The following is an 18,371-nucleotide window of genomic DNA, read 5'->3' as shown; positions in this document are numbered from 1 at the left end:
AAGAGATATTGTAAAAGTAAACACAGATTCAAATCCCGAAAAAAATTGGGTTAATTTTAATTTTTGAATAAAAATGGTGGAGGCGCCGGGTCAATATATTTTTAAATATTTTTTGTCACAATATTTTAGAAAAAAATAGAAGCATTTGTTAAATCTAACCATATCTGAATGACAAACTTCGCCTAGTTTAAAGCAAGTTAAAATATCCTTTTTCTAAATTTTTCCCATATTAAAGGTTTGTTTGAAAGAAGTAAGAAATAATTCGTTTTTAATTTTACACATAAATTGTGGAGGATTCGGAATATTGATGTTAGGATTTTTTAATTTATTGAGCCTTTTAAGTTTCCAAAACAATTATTCAGGTCCATTTCGAACGATTTGATCGTTTTAAAATTTGTGCAATTAAAATGATCCTAGAAAATGCTTCTTTAGTATTTTGCAAATTGGAAGTACGAGTACTAGTACGATGTTCAAAATTTATACAGTGTGGCTACTATAAAATTAAAAAAATAGACGGACTCATAAACCACAAATATAGGAGTATGTTATTTTTGGAAATTTAAATGACAGATCCTATACAAAATTTTAAGATGACTTCAGGAAATTGGTAGTTGGGATGACTAGGTAAATTCTGGTTGGCGTTTTACCATTCACGTGGTATCGTTAAAACATGTGTAAAATTCTAGCACAACCAGTCCAGTAGTTTCTGAGATAATGTGTTTAATACAAATCGACACAGACATACGACAGACGCCAGACGACAGACAGACGGAAATGGAAGACCTATTTTTTCGCACTCTTGATCATTTTGCGCAAAAACAAGTTTATCTTACTTTATGAAGAGATATTGTTAAAATAATCCTGGTTTAATATTTTAAGATTTTTTAATTTTCGGAACAATTATTGAAGTTTATTTCGAATGATTTGATCATTTTTTTATTTGTACAATTAAACTGATCCTAGAAAATGATTACTTGGTATTTTGCAAATGGAAAATAGTAGTACGGCGTTCAAAATTAATAAAGTACGAAAAATCTGGGTGTTTAAGGTGAAAAAATAGACGGATTCATAAACCACAAGTATAGGCATATGATAGACGGCACACGCTAGTCAGACGGACATGGAAATTCTATTTTTTCGTACTCTTGATCTTACTTTATTTGAAGAGAAATTGTAAAAATAATGTTGAAACCAAATCGGTAAATTGTAATTTTTGCATATGTTTATATTTTTGTTGCAATATTCTAGAAAGAAAAAAAATCTTTGTTAAATATAACCATATCTGAATTGCCAACAAAGTGAAGACTGATTAAAGCAAGTTGAATTTTTTTCATAAAAGGAATATTCTTTATTTGAAGGAGTCAGAAAAACAAAAACGCAAATTCATGATCTAGAGGAAGTTTTCCATTTGAATAGTTCGTTTTGCTATCGATTTACTCGCTTGAATTTAATCGTGTTTAATTTTTCGATCTTTTTAAATTTTTAGAACAGTTATTATTGGAGTTTATTTCGAATAATTTGAATGTTTCAATATTTATACAATTGAAATTATCCCAGAAATTGCTTGTTCAGTATTTTATAATTAGGAATAGTTTGTCGTTTATAAAATACAGTATTCAATATTTGAATGTTAACATATAAGTATGTATAAAATTTGAGAAATCTGGAAATTTAAGGTAAAAAATAGGCGGATTTATAGACCACAAGTATAGAAGTATGTTATTTCTAGAAATTTAAATAACAGTTACTTTGCAAAATTTTAAGATGATGTCATCAAATTGGTGGTTGAGATGACTAGATAAATTCTGGGCCCCAGTTCAGTAGTTTCCGAGATAATCTGTTTAATAAAAATCGACACACCAGATCTTTTTTTTTGCACTCTTGTTCATTTTGCGCAAAAACAACCTTATCTTACTTGATTTGAAAAGATATTGTGAAAATAATCCTGAAACCAAATCGGCCAATTTTAATTCTTGAACAAAAATGGTGGAGGCGCCAGGCCAATGTATTTAAAGCAAGTTGAAAGATTCTTATTATAAATGTTTTCAGTAAAAGTGATATTTTTTATTTGAAGGGTTAGAGACACAAAAACAAAGATTTGTGATCTAGAGAAAATTTTCGGTGGAAATAGTTCGTTTTTATACATTTAGATTTATCCACTTGAATTTAACATGGTTTAATTTCTCCAGATTTTTAAATTGAAATTATCCTAGAAGATGCTCGTTTGAGAAACCCGTATCTTTAAGGTAACACATAGGCAGATTCATAGACCACAAATATATAATTATGTTTAATTCTTGAAATTTAAATAACATTTACTATACAAGATTTTAAGATAACGATTGGTGGGAGTTTTACCATGTATTCCTAAGATAATCAGTCCAGTCGTTTGGGAGATTATCTGTCCTATAAGCGATACAGACAGACAGATGACCGACGATAGACGACAAACAAACGGAAATGGGAGACCTATTTTTCGCACACTTGAAAGTCATGAAACGTTGAGAAAACACGAAAGTAACTATTCACTGGATGGGCCCTATTACACTGGAGTAAGTGGCTTACGCTCGGAAGTAGAAACACATTTTCCTCCGTTATATGTGGAGATTTTACTAAAGAACGCAGATCTTCTCGATCTTGAGTAGATTTTCGATAAGAATGACTCCTTTTCTGTATAAATTTTTGAGAAATTTGTTTATAAACTCATATACGCAAGAAATTATTCGTTTCCTAAATATTTTGATATTCAAACGAAATTATAACAGAAGTCCCGGACTAGTCAGAAAAACCGGAACGCTTTATTTCAATAATTTTTGAGAAAATTCTAAATTTTCAGAGAAAATTATGCACTTCTGGACGAAGATAAATTAAGTTTTGGTTCATATGAAGAGAAATTGTAAAAATAAGCACAGATTCAAACAATTCATCCGATTCGACCAATTTTAAATTTTTGAATAAAAATGGTGGAGGCGCCGGGCTAATATATTTTATATTTTTGTTGCAATATTTTAGAAAAAAACAAATGTATTTGTTAAATTTAACCATATCTAAATTACAAACAAAGTAAAGACTCAGTTAAACCAAGCTCTTTTTCTATTTTTTTTCCAGAAGAGAGATATTCTTTATTTGAAGGGGTCTGAAAAAAAACGTGATTCGTAATCGGGAGGAAATTTTCGATGGGAAAATGTGAGAAATCTGGATGTTTATGTTTTATTGAAGGTCGAGAAAACATGAAAGTAACTATTCGCTGGATAGGCCCTACGACACTAGAATAACTAGCTTGCGCTTGGAAGTAAAAACACATTTTTCTTCGTCATCTGTAGAGATTTGGCTAAAGAAGGTAGAACTTCTCGATCTTGAGTAGATTTTCGATAAGAATGACTCCTTTTTTGATATAAGTTTTTGACAATTTTTTTTATAAGCTTATATATGCCAGAAGATTCGTTTTATTCGTCTCTGTCTTGAGCGTAGATTTGAACTAAGATAAATTAAGTTTTGGTTTGTTTTATTGTAAAAATAAGCACAAATTCAACAAATTCAACGAACTTGACCAATTTTAAATTTTGGATGAGAAAAAAATATATAAGTATTAAATTAATATCACCGTACCTGAATTACAAACGAAACAAAGACAGACTTAAAGCGAGTTGAATAGTGCTTAATTTTTTCCGTAAAAGGGAAATTTTTCAATATTTGCTCAATTATAAAATTCTAGAAAATGTTTGTCTGATTTTAAAATTATAGAGTAAGTCTATAAAGTACGTTCATCTACACTGATAATATAAAATTTGAGAAATCTGTTGTCTGTGTTAAAAAAAAATAAAGGCGGATTCATAAACCACAAGTAGACAAATGTTATTTTATGAACTTGATATAAAATTTACTATTTTTTGGAAAATTAGTATAACAAAATAAAGAATAAATTCGAGAAGACAAACAGAAGTTGTTCTAGGATATATTTTTTTGGGATACCGCAGGAAGCGATTTATTAAAGACAGTCGCTACACCAATTCTAATTTTACGATAAGAGAATTTGATCAATCCATTCCGACAAGGTAGCTCTAAAACTTAAATGGTCCAGCTTCAATAGTACCCTTTTTAGAGATCTTATCAAACGCCTGGGAAAAGTCAAGATCCTTCCTCTGAGAGATTATAACTGAGAGATAACCAGCCGTAAAGCCCAAAAATGAATAAAAAAAAATTATTCAGACATTTTTCGCCATTATTCATATAGAAATTATAGAAGTATTACAAGATATTTTATTTCTTACATTTTGGGAGAAACGTCGGAATAAATCTGACTTGTGTACCTTAGGGTCTTCTAAATGGTGATGTCGATAACCGCAAGTTAATAGAAAAAATCAAATCTTGAATTGATTGATTTTTTGGATTAATTTGTTATCGCGTTTCTTTTATTATCATTATTATTATTTTAATAGTGTCGTCATCGTCATGGAAGTCCCGTTGCGACGTTCAAGTAAAAAGTGCTTCCTTTTCCTTCGCGAATACTTTTAGTGAGTTATTGCCGTTCGCGTTACCTTCCGGAGGAAGAGCTCGTTGCAGCCTTCCGCGTCTGGGTTCCCCTTCCAGTGCATGTGTCTGTAGCGCAGGTTGCCCAAGAACCTGGTGCCGTCTAGCTTGGAGACCTCCGTGACCAGGCGCCTTATGTCCAGCCTCTTCACCTTGGCGCAGTGCTTCTTGTATCGCTTCCGCTGCAGCTCCTTCTCGTCCATCTCGCTGACCTCCCCCTGGGAAGTCAGACCCTCCTCGGCCACCCAGGCGCTCAGCACCTGCTCGATGAAGCTGAAGAGCTGCTGCACGTTGGGTTCCATGTTGGGGCAGACCTGGTGCGACTGCAGGTTGGCGTTGGTGCAGACCTGTAGCAGGAGGTTGTCGCCGAAGTGCACCGTCTTGTGCCTTCGGCGCCTCGACATCAACGACTTCTCCGGGGAGCCTTCCCCGTTACAGACTCGTCCGCATTTCCTGGAGCACGAGTTCGACTCCACCATCGTTTCTACTCGGATAAAATTTGCGCAAACATAACTTTTGATTTGGACTTGGTGTTTCCAACAATGAAGGCACTGTTTTTACACTGTACAAGTAACAACTAAGCCGACATTAAGGCAATACAGATTTCGAACAGTTTGCTTTATCACAGCGGGTTGACGATGTTCTTAACTCCAGGCTAACTAGACATCGACTAAGCACCTATGTACAACACTGCGCTCGGCCAACGGAAGCGGTGGTTACAGTTTGACCATTTCGGGGGAGGTGGCTACGGAGTCGGTGCGAAAAAAATTTGCCGCTAGAAAATAAAATCGGACACACTGCAACCTCTATGGAACGACTATCTATGGAACATCTCCGTGACGGAACTACATGGTCTCTGCGCGAGTCATGACGTCAAACTGAGAGCAGGAGCCAGTGGGGCCGAACACGCTGCTCGACGGTTTGTGGCTAAATCTGGAACTAAACCGGATCAATGACGATGATGCCGCCATCGCACCGGAGCGGCACCACCGTGCAGGACTTGGCGACATCTGAACGCTAAACAACTTTTTCGAAGTGACGCAAAATTGCAGCGTTCGTCAACAAGGGCTGGAATGGAGCGCGCAAATAACAACGGGGCGAGAAATTTCGCGGGCTGGGTTTTTTAGACGAGATGAAAAATTCCGGCGAGTTACTCACACGGAAATTTACGGGATCGGTGGTCGACGCGGACGGACTTTCTGCTCACTTTGATTCCCTTTGCGTATTCTTATGACTCATAAAAACTACACGTAACTTAGTTTGATAAGGTGGAGTTGGTAACTTTTAAATTGTCGGATAGAAACTTGGATGAATGAATACCCATAAGAATCAAAATTTGCCTTCTAAATGTGTCATTAACTATCGTAGTTAGAAGTGTCTGCGTTGCAAAGAAAAGTTGCTAAGTAACGTTTTTGGTTTTGAGTTTGGTTTAATCTTAAGTGTAAAATTAAACCATGATAAATTAATAAAAAACGAATCAGTTTCATTAAAAATTGCCTCTGGATCGTGATAAAGAATAAAAAATATCGCTTTTATGAAAAAAAGTAGATAGCGCAGACCGAATAACGATGGTTCAATTTGCCCGGCGCCTCCACCATTTTTATCCAAAAATTAAAATTTGTCGAATTGGTTTCAGGGTGTTGAATCTAAAAATATCTCTGTAAACAAAGAAATCTATGTGTGCTTATGATTCCCTGGCCTCTTCAAACACAAAAACTCACTTTCATGAAAAATAAAAGCGGTGGCTTTAGTTGGTTAATCAAATTTAAGCAAATCATAGCAGTTGCTAAAAGTTAAACTTAGCATATATTTAATATACTTATACAATACAACTTATGAATTTGTTAAATATTTTTTTTAATTTACCTCTTTCCAGAATTAGTTTTTTTCATAAATAGTAATAAGTAAATAAATAACTTCTAGCCAACTGAGATTAAGCCTGGTCAGGTTAGGTCAGGTGTGAAAAAAATATTTTATAAAGTTTCTGAACCAAATTTTTAAAAATATTTAACTTCAAAATTGTAGACTTAACTTCGTAATTCTCATGCTTCAAAAAATTTAATAATTCCGGCAAAACTTATCAAGAATTATATCTGTCAACTGTAAAAAATTACGTCGCATATCGTATTCTAGCAAATTATTATTAAATTATTAATAATTAATTGTTTATCTCTTAGGCAATTGAGCTCATTAAAAGAAATCAAATTTGCCTAGATAATTTTTCAATTTTGACTTTCGATATTTTCAAAAGTTTGGTGCAGGGTTTTTTTAGCCATTTTTTTTTTTAGTTCTTCAAAGCCTACTTAACAACATGCCATCGAGCACATACGTTTTTTTTTTTTCATTACTCTGTATAAATATATAATAAATAAGTAAGGAAAATTGTTCTGGTCAAGTCAAATTAGTCAAGTTACTTTGGCCTCATTTTTTCGAAAAGTTTTGCTATTTTTTCGGATATTTCGGATATTTCGTAACAGTTAATCTGGAAACTTCAATACGTTTTGTTTTTCAAATCAATTAATGAAAATCTATTGTCCAGAATTTTTTGACGATTTTTAAGTAAATTTTGATTTTTTAATATGAAATTTTTGACCTTCAATTGAGTGGTTTCGAAAATTACTAAACAATATTTTTTGCGGATTTCCACCTCTTGAAGTTATTTTGGCTTCATTTTCTATATTTCCAAAATCGCCAAAATCAAAAGCGGCAAATTTCGAAATTTTTAGAAAATTTGTTTTCAGATCGGCTATTTCGTAACAGTTAATCTGGAATCTTCAGCACGTTTTGTTTTTCAATCAGTTAATCGAGATCTGTTGCCCAGAATTTTTTGACTATTTTTAGGTAACTTTAACAAAATTTTAATTTTTTAATATGAAATTTTTGACCTTCAGTTGAGCAGTTTCGAAAATTACTAAACAATATTTTTTGCAGATTTCGATTTCTTGAAGTTAATTGCGATTATATTTCTTCGGGAACTCCCACTATTTTTCCAAAATCACCACATTGAAAAATATTATCTTTCAAATTAAAAAAAAAAGCTGATTTTCGAGGTGAATATTTCGAGACACTTAGTCCGGGACCCTTCGAAAATTAAGTAAAGAGATGGTTTTGTAGATTTCTATCTCCAGAAGTTATTTTGGCTTCATTTTCTATTTTTCCAAAATCGCCAAAATCAAAAACGGAATTTTTCAGAATTTTTTTAAATCTTGACTTTCAGGTCGAATATTTTGTAACAGTTGATTTGGAATCTTCAACACGTTTGTTTTTCAAATCAGTCAATCGAGATCTATTGTCCAGAATTTTTTGACGATTTTTAGGTAAATTTTACAAAATTTTGTTTTTTATTTATGAAATTTTTGAACTTCAGTTGAGCAGTTTCGAAAATTACTAAACAATATTTTTTTGCGGATTTCCACCTCTTGAAGTTATTTTGGCTTCATTTTCTATTTTTCCAAAATCGCTAAAATCAAAAACGGCAATTTTCGGAATTTTTAGAAAATTTGCTTTTCAGGTCGGATGTTTCGTAACAGTTAATTTGGAATCTTCAACACGTTTTATTTTTCAATCAGTTAATCGAGATCACTATTGCCCAGAATTTTTTGACGATTTTTAGGTAACTTTTACAAAATTTTTATTTTTTAATATGACTTTCAGTTGAGCAGTTTCGAAAATTACTAAACAATATTTTTTTGTAGATTTCGACCTCTTGAAGTTATTTTGGATAATATTTCTTCCGGAACTCCCACTATTTTTCCAAAATTACCACATTGAAAAAAATCATCTTTTAAATTAAAAAAAAGTTGATTTTCGAGCCGAATATTTCGAAACACTTAGGCCGGGGATTTTTCGAAAATTACATAAAGAGATATTTTTGTAAATTTCTATCTTCAGAAGTTATTTTGGCCTCATTTTATATTTTTCCAAAATCGCCAAAATCAAAAACGGCATTTTTCGGTTTTTTAGAAAATTTAATTATCAAGTCGAATATTTCGTAACAGTTAATCTGTAATCTTCAACAGGTTTTGTTTTTCAAATCAATTAATCGAAATCTATTGTCCAGAATTTTTTGATGATTTTTAGGTAAATTTTACAAAATTGAGTTTTTTGTTATGAAATTTTTGACCTTTTCTCGAACACCTTCCAAAATCATGTAAAGAGATGTTTTTGTAGATTTCTCGCTCCAGAGGTTATTTTGGTCTCATTTGTTCGAAAATTTTTGTTGTTTATTCGAAACCGCCAAAATAAAAAATGGCCATTTTCAGAATTTTTAAAAATTTGACTTTCAGTTCGAATATTTCGTAACAGTTAATCTGGAATCTTCAACTAGTTTTGTTTTTCAGATAAGTTACGAAGTCTATTCGTAGAATTTTTTGACGATTTATGTTTAATTTCTACAAAATTTTGATTTTTCTTTATGAAATTTTTGACATTTTCTTGAACACCTTCCAAAATTATGTAGAGATATTTTTGTAAATTTCCCCCTCCAGAGGTTACTTTGGCCTCATTTCTTCGAAAATTTTTGTTGTTTTTCCAAAACCACCAAAATCAAAAATGGCCATTTTCAAAATTTTTGAAAATTTGACTTTCAGTTCGAATATCTAGTAACAGTTAATCAGGAATCTTCAACTAGTTTTGTTTTTCAGATAAGTTACGAAATCTATTCCTAGAATTTTTTGACGATTTTTATTTAACTTTTACAAAATTTTTATTTTTTAATATGCAATTTTTGACCTTTTCTCGAACACCTTCCAAAATTATGTAAAGAGATGTTTTTGTAGATTTCTCTCTCCAGAGGTTATTTTGGCCTCATTTCTTCGAAACTCTTTGTTGTTTTTTGAAAACCGCCAAAATCAAAAATGGTCATTCACAGAATTTTTGAAAATTTCACTTTCAGTTGGAATATTTAGTAACAGTTAATCTGGAATCTTCAACTAGTTTTGTTTTTCAGATCAATTAATCGAAATCTATTGCCTAGAATTTTTTGACGATTTTTAGGTAACTTTTATGAAATTTTTGACTTTCAATTGAGCAGTTTTGAAAATTACTAGTCGAGAGTTTTTGTAGATTTCGATCTCTTGAAGTTATTTTCGGTTACATTTCTTCGAGAATTTTCACTACCTTTCCATTTCACCAAATTGAAAAATATCAACTTTTAGATAAGAAAAAATTGACTTTCGACCCGAATGTTTCGAAACACTTAGTCTGGGACTCTCAAAATTAAAAACGGCCATTTGCAGAATTTTTGAAAATTTGATTTTCAAGTCGAATATTTCATAACAGTTAATCTGGAATCTTCACCACCTTTGTTTTTCAAATCAGTTAATGGAGATTTATTTCCCAGAAATTTTTTGACGATTTTTAGGTGAAAATAAAAATTTAGATTATTTAATATGAAATTTTTGACCTTCAATTCAGCAGTTTCGGAAATTACTAAACAATATCTTGGTAAATTTCGACCTGTTGAAGTTATTTTCGGTTATATTTCTTCGAGAATTATCACTATTGTTCCACAAAATCATGAAATTGAAAAATATCAACTTTTAAATTAAAAAAAAGACACTGATTTTCGAGTCGAAAATTTCGAAACACTTAGTCCGGAACCCTCAACACACTAGGATCTAAGCATCAGCTCTACGAAATGTATCCTAGAATTTTTTTGAATTTTCACGCAACTTCTCCAAAAGATCAATTTTTGACCTTTTCTCTAACACCTTCCAAAATTATGTAAAGAGGTGTTTCTGTAGATTTATATCTCCAGAAGTTATTTAGGCCTCATTTTTTCGAAAAATTTTTCTATATTTCCGAAACCGCCAAAATAAAAAACGGCCAGTTTGAGAATTTTTGAAAATTTGATTCGCAAATCGAATATTTCGTGACAGTTAATCTGGAATTCTCAACACGTTTTGTTTTTCAAATCAATTAATCGAGACCTATTGCCCAAAATTTTTGACGATTGTTAAGTAAGTTTCACAAAATTTTGATTTTTTAATATGAAATTTTTCACCTTTAAATTGAGCAGTTTCGACAATTACTAAACAACATTTTTTGTAGATTTCGACCTCTTGAAATTATTTTCGTTTATATTTCTTCGAGAATTATCACTATTTTTCCAAAATCACCAAACTGAGAAATATCAACTTTTAAATTAAAAAAAAACCTGTTTTCGAGCCGAAAATTTCGAAACACTTAGTTCGGGACCCTCAACACACCAGGTTCTAAGCATCAGCTCTGAGAAATGTTTATCATAGAATTTTTTTAGATTTTTAGGCAACTTCTCCAAAAATCAATTTTTGAATATGAACTTTTTGACCTTTTCTCCAACATCTTCCAAAATTATGTAAAGAGATGTTTTTGTAGATTCCTATCTTCAGAAGTTATTTTGGCCTCAATTCTTCGAAAATTTTTGTTGTTTTTCCAAAATCGCCAAAATAAAATACGACCATTTTCAGAATTTTTGAAAATTTGATTTTCAAGTTGAATATTTCGTAACAGTTAATCTGGAATTCTCAACACGTTTAGTTTTTCAAATCAATTAATCGAGACCTATTGCCCAGAATTTTTTGACGATTTTTAAACAAGTTTCACAAAAATTTGGATTTTTTAAGATGAAATTTTTGACCTTTAATTGAACAGTTTCAACAATTACGAAATTTTGTAACTTTTTAAGGTTATCGTAAACATGCAAAATCTAAAAACTTTATGACGCCATCTCAAAATTTTGTCCCGTAAATCCTACTAAAATATTATAAAGTAATAAAATTCTGTACTTGTGGTTTATTAGTCCGCCTTTATTTCATATCTTAGACGTGCAGATTTTTGAAAAAAAATTCAAGAAACTGCATAAATCTTTTTCCTAAAATCTACAAAACAAACTTTTTGAAATTTTGTTAAGGAGATAACACTGATTTTATCATTATACATATTACAATAATTAAAAGTTATTAACGAAGGAGTCGGTTAATAAAGCCTACTGAAAAAACGCCAAGGTGGTTAATCAGCCATTAGCCAACGTTTTAGTTGCAATATTTTTTCGATGATCGAAATTCTAAAAATTAGAAAATAAAAATTGAATTATGCAATCAAGTATACATTTTATGTCAGCAAATTTCGTTTTCAATATTCATAATAGTTTATATAAGCTAATTCGTACTTATTCTCACAATATTTCTTCAAACAAAAAAAAAACAAACTTTTCTTGGGTTTTGAAACCGTGCCTCAGCGAGCTTCATGAATCAGCCACAGACCACAGACATCGTCAAAAGCTACCACTTCTAACTTCCAACCTAATGCAGTCCAATCTGTCTCAAGTTCTATTCAAAGTTCAGCGGTCAAACAGCAGCGACAAACAGCTCAATAAGAAAAGTCGCCGAATACCACGCAACTATTTTGCCGCCTTGTCTCGACGAGATTCAGATTAATTTGTCAAATTGGCGCGCCTTTGACGCAACTTACGATGCACTTCTAGTCCGCACCCCCGCACAACGCAGCGGCACACCAAACCCCACTTCTCCACGAAACAAGCGACGATCACTCCCGCACCCCCATCTCGAGCGAGCGGCACACCGAAAATCGAACCCTGCGATCGGATGTATTGAATTACTGCGGGTAATGGAGCTGCGAGCTACGTAAGAGCCGATAAATATTTGCAAGAGGGGTTTATTGGTGTTGGCCGAGAAATGAGCGTTCTTTATAAGGCTGGTGTTTTCTGAAGGGGTTGCGGGAGAATGCGGCTCGACAAGTGATCGGGCGGAATTATGGCCGTGTTTATACGAAGCGCTTGTTTTTTGGATAATTAAGAGGGAGGGTCAGGGAAGGGTTTGTAAAATTTTAACAACTACTCGTTTTACGGACAGGCTGTAATTAAAAGTTTGATTGGGATTTTAAATGAAATGAATATAAACTTGAGTGTTGGGATCGGTGGTTGAATTTATTTTAATTGCAATTTAAGCAGAAAATGCGATGTTTAATTATGGATGGGAGTGCGTGGTGGTTGATGAATAAATGGTTTTTAAATGGGGGGCTGGAAATTGTTTTTTTAAGAGGGTGGATTACACTAATAGTAATGGAAACGCAGAACGGAAAGGAAGAAATAGGTCTCGCGTTTCCGTCTGCCTGTCTGTCGTTTGTCCGGATTTTTATTAAAGAGATATTTTCCGAAACTACCGGACCGGTTGTTGCCAAATTTTGTATATATATTAAGACTGTCATGGTAAAACGCTAACAAAAATTGATGATCCAAATGATGGATGAGCATTTGGAATGGGTGATCGTCCAAAATTTACACTAGTAAATAATAATATCAGGAGCATATTCGACCAATTATTTGATATCAGTTTTTCGTTTTTCTTTTCTTCGATTTTATAATTTTTCGATATCACAATTTTTTGTTTTTTCAATTTTTAATTTCCGCAATTTTTCAAGTTCTTGATTTTTATTTTTAATTTTTCCGTTTTTTTAATTTTAATTTTCCCAATTTTATATTACAATTTTTGGGGTCTTCATTTGTTTTTTATTTAATGTTTCTTTCGATTTTATTGTTCGTTGATTCAATTTTTCAAATCCTCAATCTTTGATTTTTCAATTTTTAAATTTATCAATTTTGCAATTTTCGGATTTCTCAATTATCCGATTTTGCGATTCCTTGGTTTTTAAATAGACAAAATGGAGGCCAATTCGTGATTCTGAAACAAATTCATTCAAGAATATTGATTTATTAATAGGTCTGAGGACTTTAAAATTTTTATATAAAAATGGAGGATGCGCCGGGTTAACAAATAATAAAAACTGATAATTTCAATTATATTTAAGAAACTTCTAGAAAAAACAACAATCTAGGGCACATTATCCATTTCTTTAAATACCTTAATATCTGAACAAGGCCATAAAACAATCACAGATTTCAATCAAGGTCCACTGAGAAATAAATCGATTAATTTATTATATTGTACGAAAGTTTTTTTTGTGTTATTAGAAGAAATATTGACAAAATGCAGGTGGATTCGTGATTCTCAAAACATTTCTTTAAAAAAAATATCTTTAGTAACAGATTTGAAGAATTTTAACGTTTCATATAAAAATGGTGGATGCGCCGGGTTAGCAAATAAAAAAAAACAATAATTTCGATTATATTTAAAAAACTCCCAGAAGAAATAACAATTTAGGAGACATTTTCACATATCAAATGATTTTAGCAAATGGCATACCTTCTAAGAACAGAGAGGGTGGGTGGGCGGGGCTAGCATCTGCCAAGATATGACTGATTTTGGCAAATGAGAGGTCCACTAAGAAAAGAGAGGGCGGGCGGGCGGGGCTAGTACCTGCTAAGATAAAACTGATTTTGGCAAACCACATACCCATTAAAGAAAGAGAGGGTGGGTGGGCGGGGCTAGTACCTGCTAAGGTAAGACTGATTTTAGCAGATGACGTATACTGTAAGAAATTTAATTAAATTATTATAAGAAAAGACATCAGAGGCTTCAAAGCACTTTCAAATTCTTTCCAAACAGGAATACCTAGAAACTCAAGATTGTTTTAAATTTTCCAAAAAAAAAAAACTGGTTCGCAAAATTAACTCAAAAACAGGTCAGGTCAGAATCTTATCTTAAAAGGTACTAGACCCGCCCACCCGCCCTCCCTTTTATTAGAGGATAAGTTATTTGCCAAAATCAGTTTTATCTTGGTAAGTACTGATGACTAACTTTTACAAAAATGATAAAAATTTGGAAATATTACGACCTTAGTTATAGTTATGCTTTAATGGATTTTTTTATTTAGTACCTGCTAAGATAAAACTGATTTTGGCAGATCACATATCCTCTAAGAAAAGAGAGGGTGGGTGGGCGATACTAGTGTGTGCTAAGATAAGAGTTATTTTGACAAATGATATACCTTCTAAAAAAAGAGAGGGTGGGTGGGCGGGGCTAGTACCTGCTAAGATTAAACTGAATTTGGCAGATCACATGCCCTTTAAGAAAAGAGAGGGTGGGTGGGCGGGGCTAGTACCTGCTAAGATAAAACAGATTTTTGCAAATCACATACCCTCTAAGAAAAGAATGGGCGGGTGGGTGGGGCTACAGCCCGCTTAGGTAAGACTGGCTTTAGCAGATGACGTATTCTGTAAGAAATTTAACTACATTATTATATGAAAAGACACTAGAGGCTCCAAAGCATTTTCAAATTCTTTGCGAACAGGAATGAATGATTGTTTTAAATAAAAAAAAACTGGGTCCCAAAATTAACTCAATAACAGGTCAGGTTAGTGTCTTATCTTCAAACGTACTAGCCCCGCCCACCCACCCTCTCCTTTCTTAGAGGGTATGTTTGCCAAAATTAGTCTTATCTTAGCAGGTACTAGCCCCGCCCACCCGCCCTCTCTTTTTTTAGAGACTATTTCATTTGCCAAAGTCAGTTTTATCTTAGCAGATACTAGCCCCACCCACCCACCCTCTCTTTTCTTAATGGGTTTGTTATTTGCCAAAATCAGTTTTATCTTAGCAGGTACTAGCTCCGCCCACCCACCCTCTCTTTTCTAAACAGGTATGTGATTTGCCAAAATCAGTTTTATCTTAGTAGGTACTAGCCCGACCCACCCGCCCTCACTTTCTTAGAGACTATTTCATTTGCCAAAATCAGTTTTATCTTATTAGGTACTAGCCCCAGCCACCCGCCCTCTCTTCTCTTAGAGGGTATCTCATTTGCCAAAATCAGTTTTATATTAGCAAGTACTGATGACTAACTTTTACAAAAAATGATAAAATTTGGAAATATTACGAGCTTAGTTATATACACAAGACAGGAATTTTCAACATCTCTAGTGTTTAGTTGGTTATGCTTTAATGAATTTTTCTTAGTTGGTACCTGCTAAGACAAAACTGATTTTGGCAAATCATATACCTTCTAAGAAAAGAAAGGGTGGGTGGGTGGGGCTAGTAATTGTTACTATTATGTTAATATGAATTGCTTTGTTAATATTTTGTTATGTACTTTATGTAATGCCTTTACATCTTTCGGCGTAATAAAGCACTATTATTATTACTTGCTAAGATAAGACTGATTTTGGCAAATGACATACCCTCTAAGAAAAGAGAGGGTGGGTGGGCGGAGTTAGTATCTGCCAAGATAAAACTGATTTTGGCAAATGAGATATCTTCCTGATTTTAGCATATGACGTATCCTGTAAGAAATTTAATTACATTTTTATAAGAAAAGACACTAGAGGCTTGACAGAACTGTCAAATTCTTTCCAAACAGGAATACCTAGAACCTAAAGATTGTTTTAAAAGAAAAAACTGGGTCCTAAAATCAACTCAAAAACAGGTCAAGTCAGTGTTTTTTCTTAAAAGGTACTAGCCCCGCCCACCCGCCCTCTTTTTTCCTAGAGACTATTTCATTTGCCAAAATCAGTTTTATCTTATCAGATACTAGCCCCACCCTCCCGCCCTTTCTTTTCTTAGAGGGTATCTCATTTGTCAAAATCAGTTTTATATTAGCAAGTACTGATGACTAACTTTTACAAAAAATGATCAGAATTTGGAAATATTACGAGCTAAGTTATATGCACAAGACAGGAATTTTCGACATCTTTTCCAGTGGTTAGTTGGTTATGCTTTAATGGATTTTTCTTTTACAACCAAAAATTTGCTTTAGTGTGAATTGTTACTACAAAATAATCTAAAAAAAAAAATACTGAAGTTCTCTATTAAAATAAAAAGCTGCCATATTTAGGAAAACACGCTAGGATAAATAGCATTTCAGCAATAATATTACTTTCCTTTTCTTTCTATTTCTGTGTTTTCTAAAATTTTCATGATGTTATTCATCCTGAGAAAAAATTGCATCAAAAATGTATTTTTTAAGAGGTATTCTAATTAACACTTCAGCACACCCTTATACAGGTATAACATGTGATGATGCAATTTGGATTTTTTTACGAAAATTTGGTTCCCTAGAGTAAAATCAAAGCGGCTTCATAAACGACAAGTAATGGAATACGATATTTTATAAAATTTAAATTCTACACATGAGACAGACGGCAGATGGCCGGCATCAGCCAGACAATAATCAGACGAAAACGGGAGACCTATTTTTTCGTATTCTAGTGAGAACTGACAAACCACAAATACAGAGCCAAATCTTTCTATAAAATTTAATGGAATTTATATGAGTGATCAGACAAATTTTGGTTAGCGTATCGGAAATTGTCTACTTTTACTTACTGTAGGAATCATGAAACGTCAAGTGTAGAGAGCTTACACTCAGCAAGTAAAAACTTTATAAGTAAACTTGGTAAGATAAGACTTTTCAAAAAAAAACTGGATTCCAAAATTAAATTAAAAAACAGGCCAGGTCAGAATTTTTCAAAAATAGAAAACTAACCAAAGTCCGAAATTGTTTTTAATAATTTACAAAAAAATGTCCATGGGCTCCCAAAATAATACAGCATGGGTACCCAAATACGGCGGCACTCAAGACTTTCAGATTCGTAAAAACATTGGATAAACATTGAATGTGTTATTTAATTGTTAAACGTGGCAAAAGAACCAATTTTTAAATAAATCATTGTAACTTCACTAAAAGGTGAGAAGGAATTTTTTTACCACTTTTCGCAGACTCACCAATTAAGAGCGTAGCGGGGAGTTAATCCGCCATTTTCCATACACCCGATATTGTGCAAAAATGTTTTTTTTTTCTATTATTAGAAGAAATATTGACAAAATAAAGGTGGTTTCTGATCCTGAAAAATATTTATTCAAGAATATACATAATAAATTTGAAGAAATTAAATTTTTTATATAATCATATTTAAGAAACTTCTAGAAGAAATAACAGTTCAGGACACATTATCGATTTCTTTAAATATATATCTTTATTTGTGAATAAAACAACAAGACAAGCACCGATTTTAACGAAGGTCCATTCCGAAATAAATTCATGAATTTGTTAATATTGTACAAAAATTTATATTTTTCCATCATTAGAAAAAATATTGCCAAAATAAGCGTGAATTAGTGATGTTGAAAAAATGTCGCTCAAGAATATGCATTTTTCGATACATTTAAATTATTTGAATTTTTTGCACAAAAATGGTGGAGGCGCCGGGTTAACAAATCAATAACAACAAATAAAACAAACCCTCACGAATGATAACGTAAAAAGTTGGATTAAAATAAAACATCTCGAGTAAACAGAAAATTCGCATTACCACCAGGCAGTCCACTATTGTTAAATATTCGCATAAAGCCATAACAGTTTCAAATCAAGCCAACCGTGCCGCTCCACACAAAACTGTTTGCTTTAGCCGTAAAAATTTCCATGAGTAACAGGTTCCTCGAACGTGCACCATCGCTGATTAATCTCGTTTTTCGCATCGAGGCTTTTATCCTCCCCATTTATCACAATTACAGAAAACACTGCTTCGACTGCATGCATTTCCCTGCACGTCAGCTAAATCCGCGAAAAAATTATAAATGCCCGGGAAAATAAAACGGCTGAAACGCTGGATGGCAAAACCAAACAATTCGCTCTGGTGCGTTTCCAGGTTGAGTCAAAGCAGTTACAGCAGCCACTCGTGTGATGCAATGTAACACATTGTGATGGGCCGTAATATTGGATTGTCAATGCGATGCAGTTGTGCCTGTCGTGCGTTAGAAGCGGCAAAGTCGCACAAAATTAAATCTTGACTATTTCTACAATTAAAACGATTCTAGAAAATGTTGCAAGTTTGCAGTCTTATTTGAAACGAAAAGAACCATCAAGGAAAGTAAATGGAATTCTCGTTGTTGGAATACGCGTTTAAGGCAAAAAACGTTACTGAGCAAACCTTATTTCCAACGCATACAATT

General features: G+C 32.8%; 1 protein-coding gene across 11 annotated transcripts in view; it reads right to left on the bottom strand.

Moving 5' to 3' along the window:
• The window catches only part of Sif (still life), a 253,253-nt gene that overhangs the window by 177,580 nt on the left and 57,302 nt on the right, over positions 1-18,371 (bottom strand). Inside the window, exon 1 of one of the 11 annotated variants that reach the window (XM_064066380.1) lies at positions 4,539-5,389. The exons of the other annotated variants lie outside the window; for them this stretch is intronic. Coding sequence (XP_063922450.1) covers positions 4,539-5,009 — 471 coding nt within the window. The 5' untranslated portion in view covers positions 5,010-5,389. Of the gene's footprint in view, positions 1-4,538; positions 5,390-18,371 lie in introns of those variants that run through there. 11 annotated transcript variants of the gene reach the window in all.

The sequence above is a fragment of the Zophobas morio genome, unplaced genomic scaffold (assembly GCF_036711695.1).
Source record: "Zophobas morio isolate AGI-343-1 ecotype UQ-CSIRO unplaced genomic scaffold, CSIRO_AGI_Zmor_V1 ptg000028l, whole genome shotgun sequence".
Lineage (NCBI taxonomy): Eukaryota > Metazoa > Arthropoda > Insecta > Coleoptera > Tenebrionidae > Zophobas > Zophobas morio.
Note: the sequence above shows the minus strand (reverse complement) of the source record. Positions and strands in the feature narration are given on the sequence as shown.